The sequence below is a fragment of the Coturnix japonica genome, unplaced genomic scaffold, assembly GCF_054131305.1.
Source record: "Coturnix japonica strain WE unplaced genomic scaffold, WE-NBRP24 Scf138, whole genome shotgun sequence".
In the NCBI taxonomy this organism is placed as follows: Eukaryota; Metazoa; Chordata; class Aves; order Galliformes; family Phasianidae; genus Coturnix; species Coturnix japonica.
In genome coordinates, this window is record NW_028189041.1 from 93,384 (window position 1) to 105,053 (window position 11,670).

The 11,670-nt window shown below is 59.9% G+C and overlaps 1 protein-coding gene and 3 long non-coding RNA genes across 4 annotated transcripts in view; 2 read left to right on the forward strand and 2 right to left on the reverse strand.

Annotated features, from left to right (window-relative positions):
- The first annotated feature begins 372 nt into the window (after window positions 1-372).
- On the forward strand, window positions 373-3,059 carry LOC146751104 (uncharacterized). Its single transcript, XR_014941906.1, has 2 exons — window positions 373-1,301; window positions 1,540-3,059. It is a non-coding gene; the product is annotated as an uncharacterized LOC146751104 (long non-coding RNA).
- Window positions 2,092-2,609, reverse strand: LOC146751105 (uncharacterized). Its single transcript, XR_014941907.1, has 3 exons — window positions 2,527-2,609; window positions 2,334-2,399; window positions 2,092-2,303 (listed from the first exon to the last, which is right to left on the reverse strand). It is a non-coding gene; the product is annotated as an uncharacterized LOC146751105 (long non-coding RNA).
- LOC146751106 (uncharacterized) lies at window positions 3,052-4,288 on the reverse strand. Its single transcript, XR_014941908.1, has 2 exons — window positions 4,155-4,288; window positions 3,052-3,196 (listed from the first exon to the last, which is right to left on the reverse strand). It is a non-coding gene; the product is annotated as an uncharacterized LOC146751106 (long non-coding RNA).
- Window positions 4,289-7,363: 3,075 nt separating this feature from the next.
- Window positions 7,364-11,670, forward strand: part of LOC146751107 (cadherin-99C-like) — a gene marked incomplete at its 3' end in the record, with an annotated part of 28,940 nt that continues 24,633 nt past the window's right edge. The window contains exons 1-3 of the mRNA XM_085535600.1: window positions 7,364-7,445; window positions 7,929-8,047; window positions 8,582-8,681. Of these exons, the coding sequence (XP_085391726.1) occupies window positions 7,364-7,445; window positions 7,929-8,047; window positions 8,582-8,681 (301 nt within the window). The remainder of the gene's footprint in view (window positions 7,446-7,928; window positions 8,048-8,581; window positions 8,682-11,670) is intronic.

Genomic DNA, 11,670 nt, shown 5'->3' on the forward strand with positions numbered 1-11,670 from the left:
TGCAATAGGGTGCACTGTGGTGAATTGCACTGCAATGGGGTCACTGCTATAGGGGGGCATGGTGATAGGGGGTCACTGCTATAGGGGTGCACGGTGCCCTTATAAGGAGGGGATGGGGGGGTCCCCTCTGCCTGTTGGAAGCACAGCAGGAAACATGGAGTGCTGATGGATGGGCCGTGTTGGAGCTGTGTGTGTTGGAACCGTGTTGGAACCGTGTCCCCATAGGGAGCTGCCGGTGTTCCCATGTCCCCATAGGGAAGTGTCAGTGTCCCCATAGGGAGCTGCTGCTGTCCCCATATGGAGCTGCCAGTATCCCAATGTCCCCATAGGGAAGTGTCAGTGTCCCCATGTCCCATAGGGAGCTGCCGGTGTCCCCATAGGGAGCTGTTGTGTCCCCATGTCCCCATAGGGAGCTGCCAGTGTCCCCATAGGGAGCTGTTGGTGTCCCCATGTCCCCATAGGGAGCTGTTGTGTCCCCATGTCCCCATAGGGAGCTGTTGTGTCCCCATGTCCCCATAGGGAGCTGTTGGTGTCCCCATGTCCCCATAGGGAAGTATCAGTGTCCCCATGTCCCATAGGGAGCTGTTGGTGTCCCCATGTCCCCATAGGGAGCTGTTGTGTCCCCATGTCCCCATAGGGAGCTGTTGGTGTCCCCATGTCCCATAGGGAGCTGTTGGTGTCCCCATGTCCCATAGGGAGCTGTTGTGTCCCCATGTCCCCATAGGGAGCTGTTGGTGTCCCCATGTCCCATAGGGAGCTGTTGGTGTCCCCATGTCCCATAGGGAGCTGTTGTGTCCCCATGTCCCATAGGGAGCTGCTGGTGTCCCCATGTCCCATAGGGAGCTGTTGTGTCCCCATGTCCCCATAGGGAGCTGTTGGTGTCCCCATGTCCCCATAGGGAAGTGTCAGTGTCCCCATAAGGAAGTTACCAGCATCCTCATGTCCCCATAGGAAAGTATTGGTGTCCCCATAGGGGGAAGTACTGGTGCCCCAGTGTCCCCATAAGGAAGTGCTGCTGTCCCCATGTCCCTATAGGGAAGTGCTGTTCCCATAACGAAGTACTAGCGACCCCATAGGGAAGCATTGCTGGCCCCATGACCCCATAGGGAAGTGCTGCTGTCTCATTGTCACCGCAGTGTCCCCATGTCCCCATAGGGAAGTACCACGTTCCCCATAATGTCCCCATAGGGCAGCACTGGTGTCCCCATAGGGCAGCACTGACATCCCCATGTCCCCATAGAGCAGCACTGGTGTCCCCGTGTCCCCATAGGGCAGCACTGATGTCCCCGTGTCCCCATAGGGCAGCACTGATGTCCCCATAGGGCAGCACTGGTGTCCCCGTGTCCCCATAGGGCAGCACTGACGTCCCCATGTCCCCATAGGGCAGCACTGACGTCCCCATGTCCCCATAGGGCAGTGCTGATGTCCCTATAGAGCAGCACTGGTGTCACCGTGTCCCCATAGGGCAGTGCTGGTGTCCCCATAGGGCAGCGCTGATGTCCCTATGTCCCCATAGCGCTGTGCTGATGTCCCTATAAGGCAGCACTGATGTCCCCATGATGTCCCCATAGGGCAGCACTGGTGTCCCCATATCCCCATAGGGCACTGCTGGTGTCTCCATAGAGAAGCATTAATGACCCCATATTCCTATAGGGCAGTGCTGACGTCCCCATAGGGCAGTACTGGCGTCCCCAGCACTGATGTCCCCATGTCCCCATAGGGCAGCACTCATGTCCCCATATCCCCACAGAGCAAAACTGATGTCACCATGATGTCCCCATAGGGCAGCACTGATGGCCCCCTATAGTCCCCTGCTGTCCCCATAGGGCAGCGCTGACATCCCCGTGTCCCCATAGGGCAGCGCTGGTGTCCCCCTATTGTCCCCATAGGGAAGCATTAATGACCCCATATCCCTATAGGGCACGCTGCTGTCCCCCTATTGTCCCCATAGGTCACACTGTTATCCCCTATTGTCCCCATAGGGCAGCTCTATTGTCCCCATAGGACACACTGTTGTCCCCTATTGTCCCCATAGGGCAGCTCTATTGTCCCATAGGGCACACTGCTGTCCCCTATAGTCCCCATAGGGCAGCTCTATTGTCCCTATAGGGCACACTGCTGTCCCCTATAGTCCCCATAGGGCAGCTCTATTGTCCCTATAGGGCACACTGTTGTCCCCTATTGTCCCTATAGGGCAGCTCTATTGTCCCTATAGGGCACACTGCTGTCCCCTATTGTCCCCATAGGGCAGCTCTATTGTCCCATAGGGCACACTGCTGTCCCCTATAGTCCCCATAGGGCAGCTCTATTATCCCCATAGGGCACACTGTTACCCCTATTGTCCCCATAGGGCAGCTCTATAGTCCCCATAGGGCAGCTCTATTGTCCCCATAGGGCAGCTCTGTTGTCCCCATAGGGCACACTGCTGTCCCCTATAGTCCCCATAGGGCAGCTCTATTGTCCCATAGGGCACACTGCTGTCCCCTATAGTCCCCATAGGGCAGCTCTGTTGTCCCCATAGGGCACACTGTTGTCCCCTATTGTCCCCATAGGGCAGCTCTATTGTCCCCATAGGGCACACTGCTGTCCCCAATTGTCCCCATAGGGCAGCTCTGTTGTCCCTATAGGGCAGTTTTATTGTCCCCATAGGGCAGCTCTATTGTCCCCATAGGGCAGCTCTATTGTCCCCTATAGTCCCCATAGAGCAGCTCTGTTGTCCCCTATAGTCCCCATAGGGCAGCTCTATTGTCCCCTATAGTCCCCATAGGGCACACTGCTGTCCCCTATTGTCCCCATAGGGCAGCTCTATAGTCCCCATAGGGCACACTGCTGTCCCCTATAGTCCCCATAGGGCACACTGTTGTCCCCATAGGGCAGTTTTATTGTCCCCTATTGTCCCATGTCTCCGCCCCGTCCCGGTTGTGTCCGGTTGTGTCGGTTGTCGCCGTGTCCCGCGTGTCCCGGTCGCGCTGTCACGTGACCCCGTGTCCCACCCCCCCACTCGGGTGGGGTTTTATTGTCCCGCAGCTCCGGCCCCAATAAACGCAGCTGTCAATCAATCCGTCGATCAATCAATCGATCGATCCATCCATCGATCCATCAATCAATCGATCGATCCATCCATCGATCCGTCAATCACCGGCGGGGGGGGGGGGGCAGCGATGGGGCCAACAGCGCCCGGAACGTCCGCGTGTTCCTGGGGGGGGATGGGGACAGAGGGTGGGTGGGGAGGGGGGATATGGGGACGGGGGGGGGGGTACGGGGGACACGGGGGGTCACAGAGGGGGGGAATGGGGACAGAGGGGGACACGAGTGGGGGGGGACGTGGGGTCACGGGTGGAGGAAGGGACACGGGTGGGGGGGGGACGGGTGATAAAGGGGAACGGGGGGGGGGCGTGGGGACACAGAGACGGGGATGGGTGGGGCGGTGGGACGCAGAAGGGGACACGAGTGGGGGGGGAGGGGGTGAGGGACGTGGAGGGGGACACGGGTGGGGGTGAGGGGGGAGGGGACACGGGGGGGGACACGGCTGGGGGGGAGGGGGGGACACAGGGGGACACGGGGACACGGGTGAGGTGGGGGGGACAGGGGGACACGGGTGGGTGGAGACACACAGGGGACACGGGGGGGTTGGGGGTGGAGGGGACGTGGGGACACAGAGGGTCGGGGGGGCAGAAAAGGGCTGGGGGGGGGGGGGGGGTCACGGAGGGGGCGGGGATATTGGGGGGGGCACGGGGACATAGGGTGGGGATGGGGACGTGGGGATACAGAGGGGGACACGGGGGGGGGACGGAATGGGGGGGGAGGGGGGACACGGAGCGGTGGGGAACGTGGGGACACGGGTGGGGGGCGGCATGGAGGCGGTAGGGACGTGGGGGGGGCACGGGGGGGGATGGGGAATTAGGGAGGGGATCGGGACACGGGGGGGGGCCGGGGGGGGGATGTGAGGAGGGGACAAGTAGAGGGATGGGGGACCTGGGGGGGGCACGGGATGGGGACATTGAGAGGGGATGGGGAAGTGGGGAGGGGGCGCCGAAAGGGGGGGGGGGGGGTTGGATACGGGGAGGGGAAAGGGGGGGGGGGATATGGGGGGGGACACGGGGGGTGGGGGGGACCCAATGAGGCACGTGACTGTGCCCCCCCCCCCCGGTTACCTCTCCCCCCGGCAGCGCAGCCCCCGTCTCCGCTCCACACGTTCCTCATCCAGGCGCCGCCGCAGCGTCGCTACGGGACCAACCCGACATGGGGGGGAACGGGGGGGCTACGGGACGGGGGGGGTCAGTGTGATATGGGGCAATGCGATATGGGGACACTGCGATATGGGGACACTGTGATATGGGGACACTGTGATATGGGGACACTGCGATATGGGGACACTGTGATATGGGGGCATTGTGATATGGGGGCATTGTGATATGGGGGCACTGTGATATGGGGGCACTGCGATATGGGGACACTGTGATATGGGGACACTGTGATATGGGGACACTGCGATATGGGGACACTGTGATATGGGGGCATTGTGATATGGGGGCACTGCGATATGGGGACACTGTGATATGGGGACACTGTGATATGGGGACACTGTGATATGGGGACACTGCGATATGGGGACACTGTGATATGGGGGCAATGCGATATGGGGACACTGCGATATGGGGACACTGTGATATGGGGACACTGTGATATGGGGACACTGCGATATGGGGACACTGTGATATGGGGGCATTGTGATATGGGGGCATTGTGATATGGGGGCACTGTGATATGGGGGCACTGCGATATGGGGACACTGTGATATGGGGGCATTGTGATATGGGGGCATTGTGATATGGGGACACTGTGATATGGGGACACTGTGATATGGGGACACTGTGATATGGGGGCATTGTGATATGGGGGCATTGTGATATGGGGACACTGTGATATGGGGGCACTGTGATATGGGGACACTGTGATATGGGGGCACTGTGATATGGGGGCACTGTGATATGGGGGCATTGTGATATGGGGGCACTGTGATATGGGGGCGTTGTGATATGGGGGCACTGTGATATGGGGACACTGTGATATGGGGGCACTGTGATATGGGGGCATTGTGATATGGGGGCACTGTGATATGGGGACATTGTGATATGGGGGCACTGTGATATGGGGGCATTGTGATATGGGGGCGTTGTGATATGGGGGCACTGTGATATGGGGGCACTGTGATATGGGGGCATTGTGATATGGGGGCATTGTGATATGGGGACACTGTGATATGGGGACACTGTGATATGGGGGCATTGTGATATGGGGGCACTGTGATATGGGGGCACTGTGATATGGGGACACTGTGATATGGGGACACTGTGATATGGGGCAATGCGATATGGGGACACTGTGATATGGGGGCACTGTGATATGGGGACACTGTGATATGGGGGCACTGTGATATGGGGGCACTGTGATATGGGGGCATTGTGATATGGGGGCACTGTGATATGGGGCAATGCGATATGGGGGCACTGTGATATGGGGGCATTGTGATATGGGGGCACTGTGATATGGGGGCACTGTGATATGGGGGCATTGTGATATGGGGGCACTGTGATATGGGGGCGTTGTGATATGGGGGCACTGTGATATGGGGACACTGTGATATGGGGGCACTGTGATATGGGGGCATTGTGATATGGGGACACTGTGATATGGGGACACTGTGATATGGGGACACTGTGATATGGGGGCACTGTGATATGGGGGGACACTGTGATATGGGGACACTGTGATATGGGGACACTGTGATATGGGGGCACTGTGATATGGGGACACTGTGATATGGGGGCATTGTGATATGGGGGCACTGTGATATGGGGGCACTGTGATATGGGGACATTGTGATATGGGGGCACTGTGATATGGGGGCACTGTGATATGGGGGGACACTGTGATATGGGGGCACTGTGATATGGGGACATTGTGATATGGGGGCACTGTGATATGGGGGCATTGTGATATGGGGGCACTGTGATATGGGGGCACTGTGATATGGGGGGACACTGTGATATGGGGGCACTGTGATATGGGGACACTGTGATATGGGGGCACTGTGATATGGGGACATTGTGATATGGGGGCACTGTGATATGGGGGCACTGTGATATGGGGGGACACTGTGATATGGGGGCACTGTGATATGGGGACACTGTGATATGGGGGCACTGTGATATGGGGACACTGTGATATGGGGGGACACTGTGATATGGGGGCACTGTGATATGGGGACATTGTGATATGGGGGCACTGTGATATGGGGGCATTGTGATATGGGGACACTGTGATATGGGGACACTGTGATATGGGGGCATTGTGATATGGGGGCACTGTGATATGGGGGCATTGTGATATGGGGGCATTGTGATATGGGGACACTGTGATATGGGGGCATTGTGATATGGGGACACTGTGATATGGGGGCATTGTGATATGGGGACACTGTGATATGGGGGCACTGTGATATGGGGACACTGTGATATGGGGGCATTGTGATATGGGGGCACTGTGATATGGGGGCACTGTGATATGGGGGCACCGCTCCGGGCCCCCCCACCCCTCCTGTCCCCGTCCCCATCGCCCCTTTCCCCCCCCCCCCTTTGTCACCCAGCTCCCCACCCCATTGGCCCCAATGTCCCCTGTCCCCATCTCCCATCAGCCACAATGGCCTCCATGGCCCCAATGTCCCCATGTCACCAATGTCCCCACTGTCCCCATCCCCGATGTCCTGTCCCCATTGTCCCCAATGTTCTCCATGTCCCCTGTCCCCACTGTCCCCATCCCCCATGTCCCCAATGTCCCATCACCATTGTCCCCATTCCCAATGCCCCCATGGTCCCCAACCCCAGTGTCCCCAAATGTCCCCATATCCCAGTATCCCCAACCCCATTATCCCCATTGTCCCCATGTCCCCAATGTCCCCATGTTCCCAGTGTCCCCATTCCCATTGTCCCCATTCCCAGTATCCCCAACCCCATTATCCCCAATGTCCCCATTGTCCCCAGTGCCCCCATTCCCAATGTCCCCACCCCATTGTCCCCATTGTCCCCCACCCCATTGTCCCCATTGTCCCCCACCCCATTGTCCCCATTGTTCCCATTGTCCCCAATGTTCCCATTGTCCCCATGTCCCCCCCATGTCCCCCCCATGACACACCTGCAGTGGTGGCTCTGGGGGCAGCGGTGACAGCGGCACAGGGCGACAGGGGGGTGGGCTGTTGTGGGGCACGGGGTCGGGTGGGGACCCCCGGATTTGGGGTATGGGGTGGGGTGGGGGGTCACTGTTTTGAGGTACAGGGGGGGATGGGGACCCCAAGATACGGGGCATGGAGTCGGATGGGGACATCAAGATATGGGGCATGGGGTTGGATGGGGAACCCATGATTTGGGGTATGGGGTTGGATGGGGACCCCTGGATATGGGGTATGGGGTCGGATGGGGACCCCTGGATTTGGGGTACAGAGTGGGGTGGGGGGTCCCTGTTTTGGGATACAGGGGGGGATGGGGACCCTTGGATTTGGGGTATGGGGTCAGATAGGGACCCCAAGATATGGGGTATGGGGTTGGATGGGGACCCCCGGATTTGGGGTATGGGGTTGGATGGGGAGCCCTGGATATGGGGTACGGAGTGGGGTGGGGGGTCCCTGCTTTGAGGTACAGGGGGGGATGGGGACCCCAAGATACAAGGTATGGGGTTGGATGGGGAACCCATGATTTGGGGTACGGGGTTGGATGGGGAACCCATGATTTGGGGTACGGGGTTGGATGGGGACCCCAAGATATGGGGTATGGGGTCGGATGGGGACCCCTGGATTTGGGGTATGGGGTCGGATGGGGACCCCTGGATTTGGGGTACAGAGTGGGGTGGGGGATCCCTGTTTTGGGGTACAGGGGGGGATGGGGTCCCTTGGATTTGGGGTATGGGGTCAGATAGGGACCCCAAGATATGGGGTATGGGGTCAGATGAGGACCCCAAGATACAGGGTTTGGGGTCGGATGGGGACCCCAAGGTATGGGGTGTGGGGTTGGATGGGGATCCCAAGATATGGGGTATGGGGTCGGATGGGGAGCCCTGGATTTGGGGTATGGGGTTGGATGGGAACCCCAAGATACGGGGTTTGGGGTTGGATGGGGACCCCGAGATATGGGGTATGGGGTCAGATAGGGACCCCAAGATATGGGGTATGGGGTTGGATGGGGACCCCTGGATTTGGGGTATGGGGAGGGATGGGGACCCCAAGATATGGGGTATGGGGTCAGATAGGGACCCCAAGATATGGGGTATGGGGTTGGATGGGGACCCCTGGATTTGGGGTATGGGGTTGGATGGGGACCCTAAGATACGGGGTTTGGGGTTAGATGGGGACCCCAAGATATGGGGTATGGGGTTGGGTGGGGACCCCTGGATTTGGGGTACAGAGTGGGGTGGGGGATCCCTGTTTTGGGGTACAGGGGGGGATGGGGACCCTTGGATTTGGGGTATGGGGTCAGATAGGGACCCCAAGATATGGGGTATGGGGTCAGATGAGGACCCTAAGATACAGGGTTTGGGGTTGGATGGGGATCCCAAGATATGGGGTATGGGGTTGGATGGGGACCCCAAGATATGGGGCATGGGGTCGGATGGGGACCCCTGGATTTGGGGTATGGGGTTGGATGGGGACCCTAAGATACGGGGTTTGGGGTTGGATGGGGACCCCAAGATATGGGGTATGGGGTCAGATGAGGACCCTAAGATACGGGGTTTGGGGTTGGATGGGGACCCCAAGATATGGGGTATGGGGTCAGATGAGGACCCTAAGATACAGGGTTTGGGGTTGGATGGGGACCCCAAGGTATGGGGTATGGGGTCAGATAGGGACCCCAAGATATGGGGTATGGGGTCGGATGGGGAGCCCTGGATATGGGGTATGGGGTCGGATGGGGAGCCCTGGATTTGGGGTATGGGGTCGGATGGGGAGCCCTGGATTTGGGGTATGGGGTCGGATGGGGACCCCAAGATATGGGGTATGGGGTCAGATGAGGACCCTAAGATACAGGGTTTGGGGTTGGATGGGGACCCCAAGGTATGGGGTATGGGGTCAGATAGGGACCCCAAGATATGGGGTATGGGGTCGGATGGGGAGCCCTGGATATGGGGTATGGGGTCGGATGGGGAGCCCTGGATTTGGGGTATGGGGTCGGATGGGGAGCCCTGGATTTGGGGTATGGGGTCGGATGGGGACCCCAAGATATGGGGTTTGGGGTTGGATGGGGACCCCAAGATATTGGGTATGGAGCAGGGTGAGAACCCCATGATTTGGGGTTTGGGGTCAGATGGGGACCCCTTATTTTGTGGTGCAGAAAGGGATGGGGAGCCCCTATTTTGAACTATGGGGTCAGATGGGGGTCCCCTGTTTTGGGGTACAGGGTGGGGAGGGAACCCCAAATCTTGGGGTGGGGGATGGGATGGGGACCCTAAATGTTGGGATGTGGGGCACAATGGGGACCCTAAGACCTGGCCTATGGGGTGAGATCGGGACCCCCCGTTTTGGGGGGCAGGAAGCGGTGGGGACCCCAAATCTCGGGCTATGGGGTGGGATGGGGACCCCAAATCTTGGGCTATTGGGGGCAACAGGGGCTCTGAGTCTTCAGGTGTGGGGTGGGGTGGGGACCCCTGATCTTGGGGTGGGGGGTGGGGGTGGGGCCCTCTATTTTTGGGTGCAGAAAGGGATGGGGATCCCCCGTTTTGGGGTATGGGGTCAGATGGAGACCCCAGTCTATGGGGTGAGGGCTCAGATGGGGACCCCACATCCTGGGCTATGGGGTGAGGGGAGGATCCCCTGCTTTGGGGTATGGGGTCAGATGGAGACCTCAGTCTATGGGGTGTGGGCTTAGATGGAGACCCCAAATCTCGGGCTATGGGGTGGGATGGGGATCCCCTGCTTTGGGGTATGGGGTCAGATGGAGACCCCAGTCTATGGGGTGAGGGCTCAGATGGAGACCCCACATCTCGAGCTATGGGGTGGGATGGGATCCCCCGTTTTGGGGTATGGGGTTGGATGGAGACCCCAGTCTATGGGGTGAGGGCTCAGATGGGGACCCCAAATCTCGGGCTATGGGGGTGAGGGGAGGATCCCCTGCTTTGGGGTATGGGGTCAGATGGATACCCCAATCTAAGGGGTGAGGGCTTAGATGGAGACCCCACATCTCGGGCTATGGGATGGGATGGGGATCCCCTGCTTTGGGGTATGGGGTCGGAAGGAGACACCAGTCTATGGGGTGCGGGCTTAGATGGAGACCCCACATCTTGGGCTATAGGGTGGGGGGAGGATCCCCTGCTTTGGGGTATGGGGTCAGATGGAGACCCCAGTCTATGGGGTGAGGGCTCAGATGGGGACCCCACATCTCGGGCTATGGGGTGGGGGGAGGATCCCCTGCTTTGGGGTATGGGGTCAGATGGAGACCCCAGTCTATGGGGTGAGGGCTCAGATGGAGACCCCACGTCTCGGGCTATGGGGTGCAGTAGGGATCCCCTGCTTTGGGGTATGGGGTCAGATGGAGACCCCAGTCTATGGGGTGAGGGCTCAGATGGGGACCCCGCATCTCGGGCTATGGGGTGGGATGGGGATCCCCTGCTTTGGGGTATGGGGTCAGATGGAGACCCCAATCTAAGGGGTGAGGGCTTAGATGGAGACCCCACATCTCGGGCTATGGGGTGCGGTAGGGATCCCCTGCTTTGGGGTATGGGGTCAGATGGAGACCCCAGTCTATGGGGTGCGGGCTCAGATGGAGACCCCACATCTCGGGCTATGGGGTGGGGGGAGGATCCCCTGCTTTGGGGTATGGGGTCAGATGGAGACCCCAGTCTATGGGGTGCGGGCTCAGATGGGGACCCCACATCTCGGGCTATGGGGTGGGGGGAGGATCCCCTGCTTTGGGGGGCAGGAAAGGGCACAGACCCCAAATCTCGGGCTATGGGGCGGGGATGGGGACCCCAGGTGTTGGAGTGTAGGGTGGGATGGAGACCCCCGATATGGAGGTGGGGGGGGGATGGGGGTCCTCAGGCCTTTTGCCCCCCCCTCAAAACATCGGGACCCCCTGGGGGACACTGGGGGGGCCCGGCGCACCCCAAGGAGAACCATGGAGGGGGGCGGGCACAGCTGGGGCTGGGGGGGGGGCTTCAGGGGGGGAGGGGGGGGGGCTGGGGGTCTCTGAGGGCGGCGGCGCAACAGCAGAAGGACCAAAGGGGGGGGGGGGGCAGGGAGGGGGGATCCAGGGGGGCTCCGGGGGGGCTCCATCTATGGGGAGAAAGTGGGGGAGGGGGTCAAAGTGAAGCCCCCCCCCAAAGAAAAAGATCATCCAATATGACCCCCCCCCTCAATGTGAGCCCCCCCCCCCAAATGATACACCCCCCCCCAAAATGAGATACACCCCGCCATTAAATAACCCCCACAGCGACCCCCCCCCCCAACTAAACTGAGACTCCTTGAAGCCCCCCGCCCCCCCCCCAAAGGTGAGGCACCACCTCAAAGTGAACCCCCCCCCCCCCAAACACACACACCAGGGGAGCCCCACACCCCAGAGCTGAGCGCCCCCAAAGTGACCCCCCCAATCCAAAATGACCCCACACCCCCCATATCCAAGTGTCCCC